The 20,832-nt window shown below is 41.8% G+C and overlaps 1 protein-coding gene across 6 annotated transcripts in view; it reads right to left on the bottom strand.

Annotated features, from left to right (window-relative positions):
* The window catches only part of LOC130282607 (zinc finger protein 271-like), a 330,526-nt gene that overhangs the window by 7,619 nt on the left and 302,075 nt on the right, over window positions 1-20,832 (bottom strand). For all 6 annotated transcript variants that reach the window (XM_056531017.1, XM_056531015.1, XM_056531012.1 and 3 more), the window contains exons 5-9: window positions 10,375-10,493; window positions 8,929-9,114; window positions 2,779-2,899; window positions 2,590-2,681; window positions 2,338-2,449 (exon numbers count right to left, since the gene is read on the bottom strand). In XM_056531017.1, the coding sequence (XP_056386992.1) occupies window positions 2,338-2,449; window positions 2,590-2,681; window positions 2,779-2,899; window positions 8,929-9,114; window positions 10,375-10,493 (630 nt within the window). The remainder of the gene's footprint in view (window positions 1-2,337; window positions 2,450-2,589; window positions 2,682-2,778; window positions 2,900-8,928; window positions 9,115-10,374; window positions 10,494-20,832) is intronic.

Genomic DNA, 20,832 nt, shown 5'->3' with positions numbered 1-20,832 from the left:
GGATGAGAATTGAAAGTAAATTAAAGCAGAGAAAACTGACATGATCGCACATCCAGTTTGTATTTTGTGGATGTGCGACCATGTCTGTTTTCTCTACTTTAATTCACATAGTGTCTCCTATCCCCTGTTTTTGCTGTTTTTACTTGGTCTGCACTCTGCCCCACCCCCTCAACCCAACACTATATAAATGAGCAGGAAGCTGATTAGGGCCCTTTCCTTTCTAGTAGCCTCCCAGTCTGACTGGGAGCAAATGGTACTTGAGCTTTCACACTTTGTTCACACTGATGTGGTGCTGTGTGGCGTCCATTGCTGCTGCGGCGCCGTGTCTGTGGGGACTGGTCTGAGTGGCATTGGGCCGCTCTGCCAGTGGGTCATTCCCCCTGGTGGGCACTGGTGTTGCGGCGGTGGTGGTCGCCACCCAGTGCTACGCCATTTTATGCTAGGGACCTTAGGGACCCACTCTAAATAGGTGGCCTTGATGTGGCGAGTGGGCTTGTACTTTTTGATCAAAATGTATAGTAACAACCTGTTAGTTTTTAATATTATGCTAAAAAGCAAGTAGATCAAAATACTAAAAAATAGCGCTGCAGTTAAAAGAAGAGCCCACTTTGGGTAAGGAGTAAGGAGCCAATTCTCAAAGTATTCCCCAGGGTCATGACCCTTGACTTTTTCAGGGATGCCCACTAGGAAGGAGCACATTGTTCCGCCGCAGGCGGTTTTCCATGTCATCAGATTTAGCGGCATGTGTAGTCAGATGATTATTCACATGATGCATATCTCTCTTAAGCGGAGAGACTTGATCCTCCAGATCCCCCACTCTTTCCTCAACCGCACTAACCCGCTCAGAAACCTTCTGCATATCATGGCGGATAAGGTTAATGTCCTCACAGCAGGAGGTAGTGCAGCAATGGTAGAGGAGTCCCCTTGGCAGGCAGATGGCACTCCAGAATGTAAAGGGTCAAGATCAGACAATGCTCAGTATAGTGGAAAGGTCCGTTGCCGCAGAAGAGACCGCGGCCCCAGCCAGTCAGCCCCATCATGCTCCTCCTTGCTCCAGTCATCCAGTGGAGCCCTCACCGGCTGCTCTGAGACCCGTGCGAAGTGCTGCAGCCGCTCCACAAGTCCCAACACCTCAGCACAAGATGGCGCCGGCTCCCCCTGCATCTCGGCCTCACTCATCCGGCACTCCTTACTTCTTCTTATTGTGTCTCCGCCTGACCATCCCGATACCACAACGCTCCAGGCACCTTCCCCCACAGGTAGGAGACAATGAAAAGAAGGGATCTGGCCAGATGTCCAGGATAAATTAAGGATGCTCAGTGGGCTCCGGACCGCGCGTCTACTCACATGCCGCGCTAAGCCACGCCCCCTACTTAGTAGTTTTATACTATGAACCATGATCAGCTGCAGAGAAATTTTTTAAAGTACTTGCGAAGCAAAGTCAAATAAAATCCCCTACGCATCCTGGTCTGCGCAGAGACCTTGGCACATGCGCAGTACCAGTGACACAGACTGAGAGTTCACACAGCTCTCCATGCGCAGTGACGGACAGCCAGATTAGGACTCTCCCACTGGTCATTTCTGCTGCCTGTCATTCTACTGCCTGCAGAGATGCACTATGGGTAGTTACAAGTAATGCAGTTTGGGCTCGGTGATTGGCCCATGAAGCTGTCAAAATTTAATCACCCAATAGATGTGCATTTTTCACATAAGAATCATTTTGATTGTGTGATCTGTGTGACCCTTGATGAAGCCAGTGTGTGTGTGGTGAAACGTCAGGGGGCTCAATCCATAGGTCCTGTTTGTGTTAAACAGACAGTGCTGACAAGTGGCCCCTAGAGGGCAGGGCAGGAACTACAGCCCGGAGACCATGGCCAAGACGTGGAGCAGAGAATGCAGCTGGACGGCGGTGAGAGGCGGGCCACCCAACACGCCGGCGGAAGCCAACTATTGGCGTTACGAATAGGATACGGAGCCAACGGCTGTCCGGGCATGCTGAGAGTTGTAGTTTTGCAACTGCTGGAGGCACCCTGGTTGGGAAACACTAACATAATCAATAATGAAGGTGTATGAGGGGTAACGTGTAATGGATACTACAATTCCCAACAGCGGGGTGTAAGGTTGAGTTCACATACAGTTTTCAGCTGTCCGAGCATGCTGGGAGTTAGTAACATAGTAACATAGTTCATAAGGTTAAAAAAAGACCGGAGTCTAACAAGTTCAAACTATATCCCTAATGAGTCCCTACTGAGTTGATCCAGTTGTAGTTTCACAACAGCTGGAGGCACCCTGGTTGGTAAATAGTGGTCTATTAATTATGTGAAGATCATTACTCACCGGCTCTAATATCTGCAGGACATTCCTCTTCCGCGGGTGGCGGATCACACCCAAGATACCGGTCTTCTTCTCGCTCTATAATTTCCACCTTAAGATCGATGATGTCTTCAACCTGATACAAGAAGCAAAAGGAGTAACGTCAGCCTGAACTACAACTCCCATCATGCCCTGGCAGCTGGAGGAGGATGATAGGAGTCGCACCGATGAAGAGCTACAGGTTTGGGATGATTGCTGTGAAGTATCTGTATCTACCTGATCATCCGGCAGGACACCTTCCTCTGGATTCTCCCGGGAACCATGTGGACCTGGATGCATTTCTGGTGGATTCCTCCCACTGGATCCATCTGCAGGAAACAGAGAATAAATCCTGTATACGTGATGAGTCTGGAGGACCCTCAGAATTGTTCTCCATTTCATAATCAAAAAAAAGTCTCCTCTTACCATGTGATGTGAGGGGCCGGGGGTCCTCCATAATGTCCTGGTACAGATCCTTGTGTCCTTCTACATACTCCCACTCCTCCATGGAGAAATAGACCGCCACATCCTGACACCTTATAGGAACCTGACACACAATGATACCGTCATCACCAGACCCCTCCATTACTGTATAATGCCCCAGCAGTGTCACCTCTCTAATCATCACCAGACCCCTCCATTACTGTATAATGTCACAGCAGTGTCACCTCTCATCACCAGACCCTCCATTACTGCATAATGTCCCAGCAGTGTCACCTCTCCAGTCATCACCAGACCCCTCCATTACTGTATAATGTCCCAGCAGTGTCACCTCTCCAGTCATCAGACCCCTCCATTACTGTATAATGTCCCAGCAGTGTCACCTCTCTAATCATCACCAGACCCCTCCATTACTGTATGATGTCCAGCAGTGTCACCTCTCTAAGCATCACCGGACACCTCCATCACTGTATAATGTCCCAGCAGTGTCACCTCTCTAATCATCACCAGACCCCTCCATTACTGTATAATGTCCCAGCAGTGTCACCTCTCTAATCATCACCAGACCCCTCCATTACTGTATAATGTCCAGCAGTGTCACCTCTCTAATCACCTGACCCCTCCATTACTGTATAATGACCCAGCAGTGTCACCTCTCCAGTCATCACCAGATCCCTCCATTACTGTATAATGTCCCAGCAGTGTCACCTCTCCAGTCATCACCAGACCCCTCCATTACTGTATAATGTCCCAGCAGTGTCACCTCTCTAATCACCTGACCCCTCCATTACTGTATAATGACCCAGCAGTGTCACCTCTCCAGTCATCACCAGACCCCTCCATTACTGTATAATGTCCCAGCAGGGTCACCTCTCTAATCATCACCAGACCCCTCCATTACTGTATAATGTCCCAGCAGTGTCACCTCTCCAGGCATCACCAGACCCCTCCATTACTGTATAATGTCCCAGCAGTGTCACCTCTCCAGTCATCACCAGACCCCTCCATTACTGTATAATGTCCCAGCAGTGTCACCTCTCCAGGCATCACCAGACCCCTCCATTACTGTATAATGTCCCAGCAGTGTCACCTCTCCAGTCATCACCAGACCCCTCCATTACTGTATAATGTCCCAGCAGTGTCACCTCTCCAGGCATCACCAGACCCCTCCATTACTGTATAATGTCTCAGCAGCGTCACCTCTCCAGTCATCACCAGACCCCTCCATTACTATATAATGTCCCAGCAGTGTCACCTCTCCAGCCATCACCAGACCCCTCCATTACTGTATAATGTCCCAGCAGTGTCACCTCTCCAGTCATCACCAGACTCCTCCATTACTGTATAATTTTCCAGCAGTGTCACCTCTCCAGCCATCACCAGACCCCTCCATTACTGTATAATGTCCCAGCAGTGTCACCTCTCCAGTCATCACCAGACCCCTCCATTACTGTATAATGTCCCAGCAGTGTCACCTCTCCAGTCATCACCAGACCCCTCCATTACTGTATAATGACCCATCAGTGTCACCTCTCCAGTCATCACCAGACCCCTCCATTACTGTATAATGTCCCAGCAGGGTCACCTCTCCAGGCATCACCAGACCCCTCCATTACTGTATAATGTCCCAGTAGTGTCACCTCTCTAATAATCACCAGACCCCTCCATTACTGTATAATGACCCAGCAGTGTCACCTCTCTAATCATCACCAGACCCCTCCATTACTGTATAATATCCCAGCAGTGTCACCTCTCTAATCATCACCAGACCCCTCCATTACTGTATAATGTCCCAGCAGTGTCACCTCTCCAGTCATCACCAGACCCCTCCATTACTGTATAATGTCCATCAGTGTCACCTCTCTAATCATCTGACCCCTCCATTACTGTATAATGACCCAGCAATGTCACCTCTCCAGTCATCACCAGACCCCTCCATTACTGTATAATGACCCATCAGTGTTACCTCTTCAGTCATCACCAGACCCCTCCATTACTGTATAATGTCCCAGCAGGGTCACCTCTCTAATCATCACCGGACCCCTCCATTACGGTATAATGTCCCAGCAGTGTCACCTCTCTAATCATCACCAGACCCCTCCATTACTGTATAATGTCCCAGCAGTGTCACCTCTCTAATCATCACCAGACCCCTCCATTACTGTATAATGTCTCAGCAGCATCACCTCTCCAGTCATCACCAGACCCCTCCATTACTGTATAATGTCCCAGCAGTGTCACCTCTCCAGTCATCACCAGACCCCTCCATTACTGTATAATGTCCCAGCAGTGTCACCTCTCCAGTCATCACCAGACCCCTCCATTACTGTATAATGTCCCAGCAGTGTCACCTCTCCAGTCATCACCAGACCCCTCCATTACTGTATAATGTCCCAGCAGTGTCACCTCTCCAGTCATCACCAGACCCCTCCATTACTGTATAATGACCCATCAGTGTCACCTCTCTAATCATCACCAAACCCCTCCATTACTGTATAATGTCCAGCAGTGTCACCTCTCTAATCATCACCAGACCCCTCCATTACTGTATAATGTCCCAGCAGTGTCACCTCTCCAGTCATCACCAGACCCCTCCATTACTGTATAATGTCCCAGCAGTGTCACCTCTCCAGTCATCACCAGACCCCTCCATTACTGTATAATGTCCAGCAGTGTCACCTCTCTAATCATCACCAGACCCCTCCATTACTGTATAATGTCCCAGCAGTGTCACCTCTCCAGTCATCACCAGACCCCTCCATTACTGTATAATGTCCCAGCAGGGTAAACTCTCTAATCATCACCGGACCCCTCCATTACGGTATAATGTCCCAGCAGTGTCACCTCTCTAATCATCACCAGACCCCTTGATTACTGTATAATGTCCCAGCAGTGTCACCTCTCCAGTCATCACCAGACCCCTCCATTACTGTATAATGACCCATCAGTGTCACCTCTCTAATCATCACCAAACCCCTCCATTACTGTATAATGTCCAGCAGTGTCACCTCTCTAATCATCACCAGACCCCTCCATTACTGTATAATGTCCCAGCAGTGTCACCTCTCCAGTCATCACCAGACCCCTCCATTACTGTATAATGTCCCAGCAGTGTCACCTCTCCAGTCATCACCAGACCCCTCCATTACTGTATAATGTCCCAGCAGGGTCAACTCTCTAATCATCAACGGACCCCTCCATTACGGTATAATGTCCCAGCAGTGTCACCTCTCCAGTCATCACCAGACCCCTCCATTACTGTATAATGTCCCAGCAGTGTCACCTCTCTAATCATCACCAGACCCCTCCATTACTGTATAATGTCCCAGCAGTGTCACCTCTCTAATCATCACCAGACCCCTCCATTACGGTATAATGTCCCAGCAGTGTCACCTCTCTAATCATCACCAGACCCCTCCATTACTGTATAATGTCCCAGCAGTGTCACCTCTCCAGGCATCACCAGACCCCTCCATTACTGTATAATGTCCCAGCAGTGTCACCTCTCTAGTCATCACCAGACCCCTCCATTACTGTATAATGTCCCAGCAGTGTCACCTCTCCAGTCATCACCAGACCCCTCCATTACTGTATAATGTCCCAGCAGTGTCACCTCTCCAGTCATCACCAGACCCCTCCATTACTGTGTAATGTCCAGCAGTGTCACCTCTCCAGTCATCACAAGACCCCTCCATTACTGTATAATGTCCCAGCAGTGTCACCTCTCCAGTCATCACCAGACCCCTCCATTACTGTATAATGTCCCAGCAGTGTCACCTCTCCAGTCATCACCAGACCTCTCCATTACTGTATAATGTCCCAGCAGTGTCACCTCTCCAGTCATCACGAGACCCCTCCATTACTGTATAATGTCCCAGCAATGTCACCTCTCCAGTCATCACCAGACCCCTCCATTACTGTATAATGTCCCAGCAGTGTCACCTCTCCAGTCATCACCAGACCCCTCCATTACTGTATGATGTCCCAGCAGTGTCATCTCTCCAGTCATCACCAGACCCCTCCATTACTATATAATGTCCCAGCAGTGTCACCTCTCCAGTCATCACGAGACCCCTCCATTACTGTATAATGTCCCAGCAGTGTCACCTCTCCAGTCATCACGAGACCCCTCCATTACTGTATAATGTCCCAGCAGTGTCACCTCTCTAATCATCACCAGACCCCTCCATTACGGTATAATGTCCCAGCAGTGTCACCTCTCTAATCATCACCAGACCCCTCCATTACTGTATAATGTCCCAGCAGTGTCACCTCTCCAGGCATCACCAGACCCCTCCATTACTGTATAATGTCCCAGCAGTGTCACCTCTCTAGTCATCACCAGACCCCTCCATTACTGTATAATGTCCCAGCAGTGTCACCTCTCCAGTCATCACCAGACTCCTCCATTACTGTATAATGTCCCAGCAGTGTCACCTCTCCAGTCATCACCAGACCCCTCCATTACTGTATAATGTCCCAGCAGTGTCACCTCTCCAGTCATCACGAGACCCCTCCATTACTGTATAATGTCCCAGCAGTGTCACCTCTCCAGTCATCACCAGACCTCTCCATTACTGTATAATGTCCCAGCAGTGTCACCTCTCCAGTCATCACGAGACCCCTCCATTACTGTATAATGTCCCAGCAGTGTCACCTCTCCAGTCATCACGAGACCCCTCCATTACTGTATAATGTCCCAGCAGTGTCACCTCTCTAATCATCACCAGACCCCTCCATTACTGTATAATGTCCCAGCAGTGTCACCTCTCTAATCATCACCAGACCCCTCCATTACTGTATAATGTCCCAGCAGTGTCACCTATCATCACCAGACCCCTCCATTACTGTATAATGCCCCAGCAGTGTCACCTCTCCAGTCATCACCAGACCTCTCCATTACTGTATAATGTCCCAGCAGTGTCACCTCTCCAGTCATCACCAGACCCCTCCATTACTGTATAATGTCCCAGCAGTGTCACCTCTCCAGTCATCACCAGACCCCTCCATTACTGTATAATGTCCCAGCAGTGTCACCTCTCTATACATCACCAGACCCCTCCATTACTGTATAATGTCCCAGCAGTGTCACCTCTCCAGTCATCACTAGACCCCTCCATTACTGTATAATGTCCCAGCAGTGTCACCTCTCCAGTCATCACCAGACCCCTCCATTACTGTATAATGTCCCAGCAGTGTCACCTCTCCAGTCATCACCAGACCCCTCCATTACTGTATAATGTCCCAGCAGTGTCACCTCTCCAGTCATCACCAGACCCCTCCATTACTGTATAATGTCCCAGCAGTGTCACCTCTCCAGTCATCACCAAACCCCTCCATTACTGTATAATGTCCCAGCAGTGTCACCTCTCCAGTCATCACCAGACCCCTCCATTACTGTATAATGTCCCAGCAGTGTCATCTCTCCAGTCATCACCAGACCCCTCCATTACTGTATAATGACCCATCAGTGTCACCTCTCTAATCATCACCAGACCCCTCCATTACTGTATAATGTCCAGCAGTGTCATCTCTCCAGTCATCACCAGACCCCTCCATTACTGTATAATGACCCATCAGTGTCACCTCTCTAATCATCACCAGACCCCTCCATTACTGTATAATGTCCCAGCAGTGTCACCTCTCCAGTCATCACCAGACCCCTCCATTACTGTATAATGTCCCAGCAGTGTCACCTCTCCAGTCATCACCAGACCCCTCCATTACTGTATAATGTCCCAGCAGTGTCACCTCTCCAGTCATCACCAGACCCCTCCATTACTGTATAATGTCCCAGCAGTGTCACCTCTCCAGTCATCACCAGACCCCTCCATTACTGTATAATGACCCATCAGTGTCACCTCTCCAGTCATCACCAGACCCCTCCATTACTGTATAATGTCCCAGCAGTGTCACCTCTACAGTCATCACCAGACCCCTCCATTACTGTATAATGTCCAGCAGTGTCACCTCTCCAGTCATCCCCAGACCCCTCCATTACTGTATAATGTCCCAGCAGTGTCACCTCTCCAGTCATCACCAGACCCCTCCATTACTGTATAATGACCCATCAGTGTCACCTCTCTAATCATCACCAAACCCCTCCATTACTGTATAATGTCCCAGCAGTGTCACCTCTCTAGTTAGCAGCTCCACCATCTTGCAAATGAGATCCAGGGTTGTCTGCTCATTGTTTCTCTCACATGAGGGAGATGGAGGATCCATCATGGGGTCTTGGCTCCTGTTCCATTCTTCTGACACATGGGAACATCTTCCAGGTATCACCCACTCACTAGACGTCTTCTTCTCCGCTATAAAGCTCTGTGTACGGTAAAACAAAGCCAATAATCATTATGTACAATCCCAGAATCCCTCACCTCATGTCCCTGTTGTGTGATTCTTACAACCCCCTTCCCTTTCACTGCCCCCATGAAAGTAAAGTCATGCTGCAATAAATGTACATTTCTGAAAATGTCTCATTGGCGGCCGCTGCTCTCCCAGGAGGTCATGTGATTGACGTCTTCCACTGATGTCACGTACATTGGATTGACCTGTGACATCAGATCGGACCTATGTAGAAATAGGTCGTAATTTGATCGTCTTAAATTAAGGGCGATAACAAGATGGAGGTATGACCCATTAATACTTATGTCCGAGCTGAGGTACAGACACAGTGCAACGCAATGCATGCTGGATGCAGTATACGCTACATCAGTGGAAAACCAAAAGAAACGAAGATGACGATCATGTGACCTGCCTGGAGATTGGCACAAAGGACATTTTTGGACATACAAGTCTATTGCAAAGTGATTTATTTCCTGTGTATAATGCAGGGGAAGGAGGTCGTAGTAGGTCAGTTATGTATATATTCAAGATCCCCATGAGCGCTCCGGAGAATGGAGGAAAATCATGAAGACACGGCCTATCCTACTGATAAGCCATCGCTGTATGAGACGGAAATACCCCTATAACTAACGAAATCAACAACTGTGACATGTGACCATTTCCCACAATCCCTCACCTCTCCGGTCATGTCCTGTATTATCCCTAGAGATAAGAGTGAGGTCATGTGACCATTTCCCACAATCCCTCACCTCTCCGGTCATGTCCTGTATTATCCCTAGAGATAAGAGGTCATGTGACCATTTCCCACAATCCCTCACCTCTCCGGTAATGTCCTGTATTATCCCTAGAGATAAGAGGTCATGTGACCATTTCCCACAATCCCTCACCTCTCCGGTCATGTCCTGTATTATCCCTAGAGATAAGAGGTCATGTGACCATTTCCCACAATCCCTCACCTCTCCGGTCATGTCCTGTATTATCCCTAGAGATAAGAGGTCATGTGACCATTTCCCACAATCCCTCACCTCTCCGGTAATGTCCTGTATTATCCCTAGAGATAAGAGGTCACGTGACCATTTCCCACAATCCCTCACCTCTCCGGTCATGTCCTGTATTATCCCTAGAGATAAGAAGTCATGTGACCATTTCCCACAATCCCTCACCTCTCCGGTCATGTCCTGTATTATCCCTAGAGATAAGAGTGAGGTCATGTGACCATTTCCCACAATCCCTCACCTCTCCGGTCAGCAGGTAGATGATCTCTAGGCAGAGGTTCAGCGCCCGCTCCTTGTTCACCTTTTTGTGGGAGACGATATGAGGATGATTATTCTGAGAGGACGGTGAGTGGTGCGAATCTGAGAGATAAGGGGAAAAACATATATAAGATCGTATATCGGTAGAATGTGCCGCCATGTTAGGAGCTCAGGGTCACATACTGTATATTTAGAGAAAATCAGAAATAAACCCCATAAGGACCTAGCGGGTGTCGGCATAGAGAACACAACACATCCCCCTATTCTGACCTCTGAATATTTGTCCGTATAAGGGACGTGTGAGGGATCATTTGTTGCGCTCTGATCTGTCGTTTGTTACCATTTTGGTTTATATAGAACTATTGATCGTTTTTTTCTGATATATGAAGGGACCAAAAATCAGCAGCTGCACACGGCGATGCCAAATATGTTTATTTTATTAGAGTGATTTCTATTTTAATTTGTTGTTGGTCATTAGGGATAAGTGCTGTCTGCTAATAGCAGCCGATACTCACCGGGTATGAAGTGATCTCCATGAGCAAGAGCCCATAGTATGGAAGCAACAGACAGCTGTCCGGAGCACACAGCCCAGTAGTGTGTGTAGTGCATAGTGTGTGTGTATGTGTGTATAGTGCATGTATGTAGTGTGTATATGTATAGTGTGTGTAGTGCATAGTGTGTGTGTATATGTGTATAGTGCATGTATGTAGTGTGTATGTGTGTATAGTGTGTGTGTAGTGCATGTATGTAGTGTGTATGTGTGTATAGTGTGTGTGTAGTGCATGTATGTAGTGTGTATATGTAAAGTGTGTGTAGTGCATGTATGTAGTGTGTATATGTATAGTGTGTGTAGTGCATGTATGTAGTGTGTATATGTATAGTGTGTGTAGTGCATGTATGTAGTGTGTATATGTGTATAGTGTGTGTAGTGCATGTATGTAGTGTGTATATGTGTATAGTGTGTGTGTAGTGCATGTATGTATATGTATAGTGTGTGTAGTGCATGTATGTAGTGTGTATATGTATAGTGTGTGTAGTGCATGTATGTAGTGTGTATATGTGCATAGTATGAGTGTAGTGCATGTATGTAGTGTGTATATGTGTATAGTGTGTGTGTAGTGCATGTATGTAGTGTGTATATGTATAGTGTGTGTAGTGCATGTATGTAGTGTGTATATGTGCATAGTATGAGTGTAGTGCATGTATGTAGTGTGTATATGTGTATAGTGTGTGTGTAGTGCATGTATGTAGTGTGTATATGTATAATGTGTGTGTAGTGCATGTATGTAGTGTGTATATGTATAGTGTGTGTAGTGCATGTATGTAGTGAGTATATGTATAGTGTGTGTGTGTGTGTGTAGTGCATGTATGTAGTGTGTATATGTGCATAGTGTGTGTAGCGCATGTATGTAGTGTGTATATGTATAGTGTGTAGTGCATGTATGTAGTGTGTATATGTATAGTGTGTGCAGTGCATGTATGTAGTGTGTATATGTGCATAGTATGTGTGTAGTGCATGTATGTAGTGTGTATATGTATAGTGTGTGTGTAGTGCACGTATGTAGTGTGTGTCTGTATAGTGTGTGTGTAGTGCACGTATGTAGTGTGTATATGTATAGTGTGTGTGTAGTGCATGTATGTAGTGTGTATATGTATAGTGTGTGTAGTGCATGTATGTAGTGTGTATATGTATAGTGTGTGTGTGTGTAGTGCATGTATGTAGTGTGTACATGTATAATGTGTGTGTGTAGTGCATGTATGTAGTGTGTATATGTATAGTGTGTGTGTGTAGTGCATGTATGTAGTGTGTATATGTATAGTGTGTGTGTGTAGTGCATGTATGTAGTGTGTATATGTATAGTGTGTGTGTGTAGTGCATGTATGTAGTGTGTATATGTATAGTGTGTGTGTGTAGTGCATGTATGTAGTGTGTATATGTATAGTGTGTGTGTAGTGCATGTATGTAGTGTGTATATATGCATAGTGTGTGTAGCGCATATATGTAGTGTGTATATGTAGTGTGTGTAGTGCATGTATGTAGTGTGTATATGTAGTGTGTGTAGTGCATGTATGTAGTGTATATATGTATAGTGTGTGTAGTGCATGTATGTAGTGTGTATTTGTATACTGTGTGTGTAGTGCATGTATGTAGTGTGTATATGTGCATAGTATGTGTGTAGTGCATGTATGTAGTGTGTATATGTATAGTGTGTGTGTAGTGCATGTATGTAGTGTGTATATGTATAGTGTGTGTGTAGTGCATGTATGTAGTGTGTATATATATAGTGTGTGTGTGTAGTGCATGTATGTAGTGTGTATATGTATAGTGTGTGTGTGTAGTGCATGTATGTAGTGTGTATATGTATAGTGTGTGTGTAGTGCATGTATGTAGTGTGTATATATGCAGTGTGTGTAGCGCATATATGTAGTGTGTATATGTAGTGTGTGTAGTGCATGTATGTAGTGTGTATATGTAGTGTGTGTAGTGCATATATGTAGTGTATATATGTATAGTGTGTGTAGTGCATGTATGTAGTGTGTATTTGTATACTGTGTGTGTAGTGCATGTATGTAGTGTGTATATTTATAGTGTGTGTAGTGCATGCATGTATTGTGTATATGTATAGTGTGTGTAGTGCATGCATGTAGTGTGTATATGTATAGTGTGTGTAGTGCATGCATGTAGTGTGTATATGTATAGTGTGTGTGTAGTGCATGTATGTAGTGTGTATATGTATAGTGTGTGTGTAGTGCATGTATGTAGTGTGTATATGTGTATAGTGTGTGTGTAGTGCATGTATGTAGTGTGTATATGTGCATAGTGTGTGTAGTGCATGTATATAGTGTGTATGTGTGTATACTGCATGTATGTAGTGTATATATGTATAGTGTGTGTGTAGCGCATGTATGTAGTGTATATATGTATAGTGTGTGTAGTGCATGTATGTAGTGTGTATATATGTATAGTGTGTGTGTAGTGCATGTATGTAGTGTGTATGTGTGTATAGTGTGTAGTGCATGTATGTAGTGTGTATATGTATAATGTGTGTAGTGCATGTATGTAGTGTGTATATGTATAGTGTGTGTGTAGTGCATGTATGTAGTGTGTATATGTATAGTGTGTGTAGTGCATGCATGTAGTGTGTATATGTATAGTGTGTGTAGTGCATGCATGTAGTGTGTATATGTATAGTGTGTGTGTAGTGCATGTATGTAGTGTATATATGTATAGTGTGTGTAGTGCATGTATGTAGTGTGTATATGTATAGTGTGTGTGTAGTGCATGTATGTAGTGTGTATATGTATAGTGTGTGTGTAGTGCATGTATGTAGTGTGTATATGTATAGTGTGTGTGTGTAGTGCATGTATGTAGTGTGTATATGTATAGTGTGTGTGTAGTGCACGTATGTAGTGTGTATATGTATAGTGTGTGTGTAGTGCATGTATGTAGTGTGTATATGTATAGTGTGTGTGTAGTGCATGTATGTAGTGTGTATATGTATAGTGTGTGTGTGTAGTGCATGTATGTAGTGTGTATATGTATAGTGTGTGTGTAGTGCACGTATGTAGTGTGTATATGTATAGTGTGTGTGTAGTGCATGTATGTAGTGTGTATATGTAGTGTGTGTGTAGTGCATGTATGTAGTGTGTATATGTATAGTGTGTGTGTAGTGCATGTATGTATGTAGTGTGTATATGTGCATAGTATGTGTGTAGTGCATGTATGTAGTGTGTATATGTATAGTGTGTGTGTAGTGCATGTATGTAGTGTGTATATGTATAGTGTGTGTGTAGTGCATGTATGTAGTGTGTATATGTATAGTGTGTGTGTAGTGCATGTATGTAGTGTGTATATGTGCATAGAATGTGTGTAGTGCATGTATGTAGTGAGTATATGTGCATAGTATGTGTGTAGTGCATGTATGTAGTGAGTATATGTATAGTGTGTGTGTAGTGCATGTATGTAGTGAGTATATGTATAGTGTGTGTGTGTAGTGCATGTATGTAGTGTGTATATGTATAGTGTGTGTATAGTGCATGTATGTAGTGTGTATATGTATAGTGTGTGTAGTGCATGTATGTAGTGTGTATATGTGCATAGTATGTGTGTAGTGCATGTATGTAGTGTGTATATGTATAGTGTGTGTGTAGTGCATGTATGTAGTTTGTATATGTGTATAGTGTGTGTAGTGCATGTACGTAGTGTGTATATGTATAGTGTGTAGTGCATGTATGTAGTGTGTATATGTATAGTGTGTAGTGCATGTATGTAGAGTGTATATGTATAGTGTGTGTGTAGTGCATGTATGTAGTGTGTATATGTGTATAGTGTGTGTGTAGTGCATGTATGTAGTGTGTATATGTATAGTGTGTAGTGCATGTATGTAGAGTGTATATGTATAGTGTGTGTGTAGTGCATGTATGTAGTGTGTATATGTATAGTGTGTGTAGTGCATGTATGTAGTGTGTATATGTGTATAGTGTGTGTGTAGTGCATGTATGTAGTGTGTATATGTATAGTGTGTGTGTAGTGCATGTATGTAGTGTGTATATATGTATAGTGTGTGTGTAGTGCATGTATGTAGTGTGTATATGTGTATAGTGTGTGTGTAGTGCATGTATGTAGAGTGTATATGTATACTGTGTGTAGTGCCTGTATGTAGTGTGTATATGTATAGTGTGTGTAGTGCATGTATGTAGTGTGTATATGTGTATAGTGTGTGTAGTGCATGTATGTAGTGTGTATATGTGTATAGTGTGTGTGTAGTGCATGTATGTAGTGTATGTGTATAGTGTGTGTGCAGTGCACGTATGTAGTGTGTATATATTATGTATTCTAGGTATATGGCTAGGTGTAGTGCACGTATGTGGTATGTGTATTGTGTATTTGTGTAGTACACGTTGATGGTGTGTATATGTACTGTATGTCGTGTGTGTAGCCTATGAATAAGGTTATGTGTGCAGTGTATATATGTGTGCAGTGTATATATGTGTGCAGTGTATATATGTGTGCAGTGTATATATGTGTGTAGTCTATGAATATGATCATATGTGTGCAGTGTATATATGTGTGTAGTGTATATATGTGTGCAGTGTATATATGTGTGTAGTCTATGAATATGATCATATGTGTAGTGTATATATGTGTGCAGTGTATATATGTGTGCAGTGTATATATGTGTGCAGTGTATATATGTGTGCAGTGTATATATGTGTGCAGTGTATATATGTGTGTGTAGTCTATGAATATGGTCATATGTGCAGTGTATATATGTGTGCAGTGTATATATGTGTAGTGTATATATGTGTGCAGTGTATATATGTGTGTAGTCTATGAATATGGTCATATGTGCAGTGTATATATGTGTGCAGTGTATATATGTGTAGTGTATATATGTGTGCAGTGTATATATGTGTGTAGTCTATGAATATGGTCATATGTGCAGTGTATATATGTGTGCAGTGTATATATGTGTAGTGTATATATGTGTAGTGTATATATGTGTGTAGTCTATGAATATGATCATATGTGTGCAGTGTATATATGTGTAGTGTATATGTGTGTAGTGTATATATGTGTGCAGTGTATATATGTGTGCAGTGTATATGTGTGTGTAGTCTATGAATATGGTCATATGTGCAGTGTATATATGTGTGCAGTGTATATATGTGAGTAGTGTATATATGTGTGCAGTGTATATATGTGTAGTGTATATATGTGTAGTGTATATATGTGTAGTGTATATATGTGTGCAGTGTATATATGTGTGTAGTCTATGAATATGGTCATATGTGCAGTGTATATATGTGTGCAGTGTATATATGTGTAGTGTATATATGTGTGCAGTGTATATATGTGTGTAGTCTATGAATATGATCATATGTGTGCAGTGTATATATGTGTGTAGTGTATATATGTGTGTAGTCTATGAATATGGTCATATGTGTAGTGTATATATGTGTGCAGTGTATATGCGTGTAGTGTATATATGTGTGCAGTGTATATATGTGTGCAGTGTATATATGTGTAGTGTATATGTGTGTAGTGTATATATGTGTGCAGTGTATATATGTGTGCAGTGTATATGTGTGTGTAGTCTATGAATATGGTCATATGTGCAGTGTATATATGTGTGCAGTGTATATATGTGTAGTGTATATATGTGTAGTGTATATATGTGTGCAGTGTATATATGTGTGTAGTCTATGAATATGATCATATGTGTGCAGTGTATATATGTGTAGTGTATATATGTGTAGTGTATATATGTGTGCAGTGTATATATGTGTGTAGTCTATGAATATGATCATATGTGTGCAGTGTATATATGTGTAGTGTATATATGTGTGTAGTGTATATATGTGTGCAGTGTATATATGTGTGCAGTGTATGTGTGTGTAGTCTATGAATATGGTCATATGTGTAGTGTATATATGTGTGCAGTGTATATATGTGTGCAGTGTATATATGTGTGCAGTGTATATATGTGTGTAGTCTATGAATATGGTCATATGTGTAGTGTATATATGTGTGCAGTGTATATATGTGTGCAGTCTATGAATATGGTCATATGTGTAGTGTACATATGTGTGCAGTGTATATATGTGTGCAGTGTATATATGTGTGTAGTGTATATATGTGTGTAGTCTATGAATATGGTCATATGTGTAGTGTATATATGTGTGCAGTGTATATATGTGTGTAGTCTATGAATATGATCATATGTGTAGTGTATATATGTGTGCAGTGTATATATGTGTGTAGTCTATGAATATGGTCATATGTGCAGTGTATATATGTGTGCAGTGTATATATGTGTAGTGTATATATGTGTAGTGTATATATGTGTGTAGTCTATGAATATGATCATATGTGTGCAGTGTATATATGTGTGCAGTGTATATATGTGTGCAGTGTATATATGTGTGCAGTGTATATATGTGTGCAGTGTATATGTGTGTGTAGTCTATGAATATGGTCATATGTGCAGTGTATATATGTGTGCAGTGTATATATGTGTAGTGTATATGTGTGTAGTGTATATATGTGTGCAGTGTATATATGTGTGCAGTGTATATATGTGTGCAGTGTATATATGTGTGCAGTGTATATGTGTGTGTAGTCTATGAATATGGTCATATGTGCAGTGTATATATGTGTGCAGTGTATATATGTGTAGTGTATATATGTGTAGTGTATATATGTGTGCAGTGTATATATGTGTGTAGTCTATGAATATGATCATATGTGTGCAGTGTATATATGTGTAGTGTATATATGTGTAGTGTATATATGTGTGCAGTGTATATATGTGTGTAGTCTATGAATATGATCATATGTGTGCAGTGTATATATGTGTAGTGTATATATGTGTAGTGTATATATGTGTGCAGTGTATATATGTGTGTAGTCTATGAATATGATCATATGTGTGCAGTGTATATATGTGATTAGTGTATATATGTGTGTAGTCTATGAATATGGTCATATGTGTAGTGTATATATGTGTGCAGTGTATATATGTGTGTAGTCTATGAATATGATCATATGTGTGCAGTGTATATATGTGTGTAGTGTATATATGTGTGTAGTCTATGAATATGGTCATATGTGTAGTGTATATATGTGTGTAGTGTATATATGTGTGTAGTCTATGAATATGATCATATGTGTAGTGTATATATGTGTGCAGTGTATATATGTGTGTAGTCTATGAATATGGTCATATGTGCAGTGTATATATGTGTGCAGTGTATATATGTGTAGTGTATATATGTGTAGTGTATATATGTGTGCAGTGTATATATGTGTAGTGTATATATGTGTAGTGTATATATGTGTGCAGTGTATATATGTGTGTAGTCTATGAATATGATCATATGTGTGCAGTGTATATATGTGTGTAGTCTATGAATATGGTCATATGTGCAGTGTATATATGTGTGCAGTGTATATATGTGTAGTGTATATATGTGTGTAGTCTATGAATATGATCATATGTGTGCAGTGTATATATGTGTAGTGTATATGTGTGTAGTGTATATATGTGTGCAGTGTATATATGTGTGCAGTGTATATGTGTGTGTGTAGTCTATGAATATGGTCATATGTGCAGTGTATATATGTGTGCAGTGTATATATGTGAGTAGTGTATATATGTGTGCAGTGTATATATGTGTAGTGTATATATGTGTAGTGTATATATGTGTGCAGTGTATATATGTGTGTAGTCTATGAATATGGTCATATGTGCAGTGTATATATGTGTGCAGTGTATATATGTGTAGTGTATATATGTGTAGTGTATATATGTGTGCAGTGTATATATGTGTGTAGTCTATGAATATGATCATATGTGTGCAGTGTATATATGTGTGTAGCGTATATATGTGTGTAGTCTATGAATATGGTCATATGTGTAGTGTATATATGTGTGCAGTGTATATGCGTGTAGTGTATATATGTGTGCAGTGTATATATGTGTGCAGTGTATATATGTGTAGTGTATATGTGTGTAGTGTATATATGTGTGCAGTGTATATATGTGTGCAGTGTATATGTGTGTGTAGTCTATGAATATGGTCATATGTGCAGTGTATATATGTGTGCAGTGTATATATGTGTAGTGTATATATGTGTGCAGTGTATATATGTGTGTAGTCTATGAATATGATCATATGTGTGCAGTGTATATATGTGTAGTGTATATATGTGTAGTGTATATATGTGTGCAGTGTATATATGTGTGTAGTCTATGAATATGATCATATGTGTGCAGTGTATATATGTGTAGTGTATATATGTGTGTAGTGTATATATGTGTGTAGTCTATGAATATGGTCATATGTGTAGTGTATATATGTGTGCAGTGTATATATGTGTGTAGTCTATGAATATGGTCATATGTGTGGTGTATATATGTGTGCAGTGTATATATGTGTGTAGTCTATGAATATGATCATATGTGTAGTGTATATATGTGTGCAGTGTATATGCGTGTAGTGTATATATGTGTGCAGTGTATATATGTGTGTAGTGTATATATGTGTGTAGTCTATGAATATGATCATATGTGTAGTGTATATATGTGTGCAGTGTATATATGTGTGTAGTCTATGAATATGGTCATATGTGCAGTGTATATATGTGTGCAGTGTATATATGTGTAGTGTATATATGTGTAGTGTATATATGTGTGTAGTCTATGAATATGATCATATGTGTGCAGTGTATATATGTGTGTAGTGTATATATGTGTGCAGTGTATATATGTGTGCAGTGTATATGTGTGTGTAGTCTATGAATATGGTCATATGTGCAGTGTATATATGTGTGCAGTGTATATATGTGTAGTGTATATATGTGTAGTGTATATATGTGTGTAGTCTATGAATATGATCATATGTGTGCAGTGTATATATGTGTAGTGTATATGTGTGTAGTGTATATATGTGTGCAGTGTATATATGTGTGCAGTGTATATATGTGTGCAGTGTATATATGTGTGCAGTGTATATGTGTGTGTAGTCTATGAATATGGTCATATGTGCAGTGTATATATGTGTGCAGTGTATATATGTGTAGTGTATATATGTGTAGTGTATATATGTGTGCAGTGTATATATGTGTGTAGTCTATGAATATGATCATATGTGTGCAGTGTATATATGTGTAGTGTATATATGTGTAGTGTATATATGTGTGCAGTGTATATATGTGTGTAGTCTATGAATATGATCATATGTGTGCAGTGTATATATGTGTAGTGTATATATGTGTAGTGTATATATGTGTGCAGTGTATATATGTGTGTAGTCTATGAATATGATCATATGTGTGCAGTGTATATGTGTGCAGTGTATATATGTGTAGTGTATATATGTGTGCAGTGTATATATGTGTGTAGTCTATGAATATGATCATATGTGTGCAGTGTATATATGTGTGTAGTGTATATATGTGTGTAGTCTATGAATATGGTCATATGTGTAGTGTATATATGTGTGTAGTGTATATATGTGTGTAGTCTATGAATATGGTCATATGTGTAGTGTATATATGTGTGCAGTGTATATATGTGTGTAGTCTATGAATATGGTCATATGTGTAGTGTATATATGTGTGCAGTGTATATATGTGTGCAGTGTATATATGTGTGCAGTGTATATATGTGTGCAGTGTATATATGTGTGCAGTGTATATATGTGTGTAGTGTATATATGTGTGCAGTGTATATATGTGTGTAGTCTATGAATATGGTCATATGTGTAGTGTATATATGTGTGCAGTGTATATGCGTGCAGTGTATATATGTGTGCAGTGTATATATGTGTGCAGTGTATATATGTGTGCAGTGTATATATGTGTGCAGTGTATATATGTGTGCAGTGTATATATGTGTGCAGTGTATATATGTGTGCAGTGTATATATGTGTGCAG

Source organism: Hyla sarda, chromosome 7 (genome assembly GCF_029499605.1).
Source record: "Hyla sarda isolate aHylSar1 chromosome 7, aHylSar1.hap1, whole genome shotgun sequence".
Lineage (NCBI taxonomy): Eukaryota > Metazoa > Chordata > Amphibia > Anura > Hylidae > Hyla > Hyla sarda.
The sequence above is the reverse complement of the archived record's forward strand: the minus strand, read 5'-3'. Positions and strand labels throughout refer to the sequence as shown.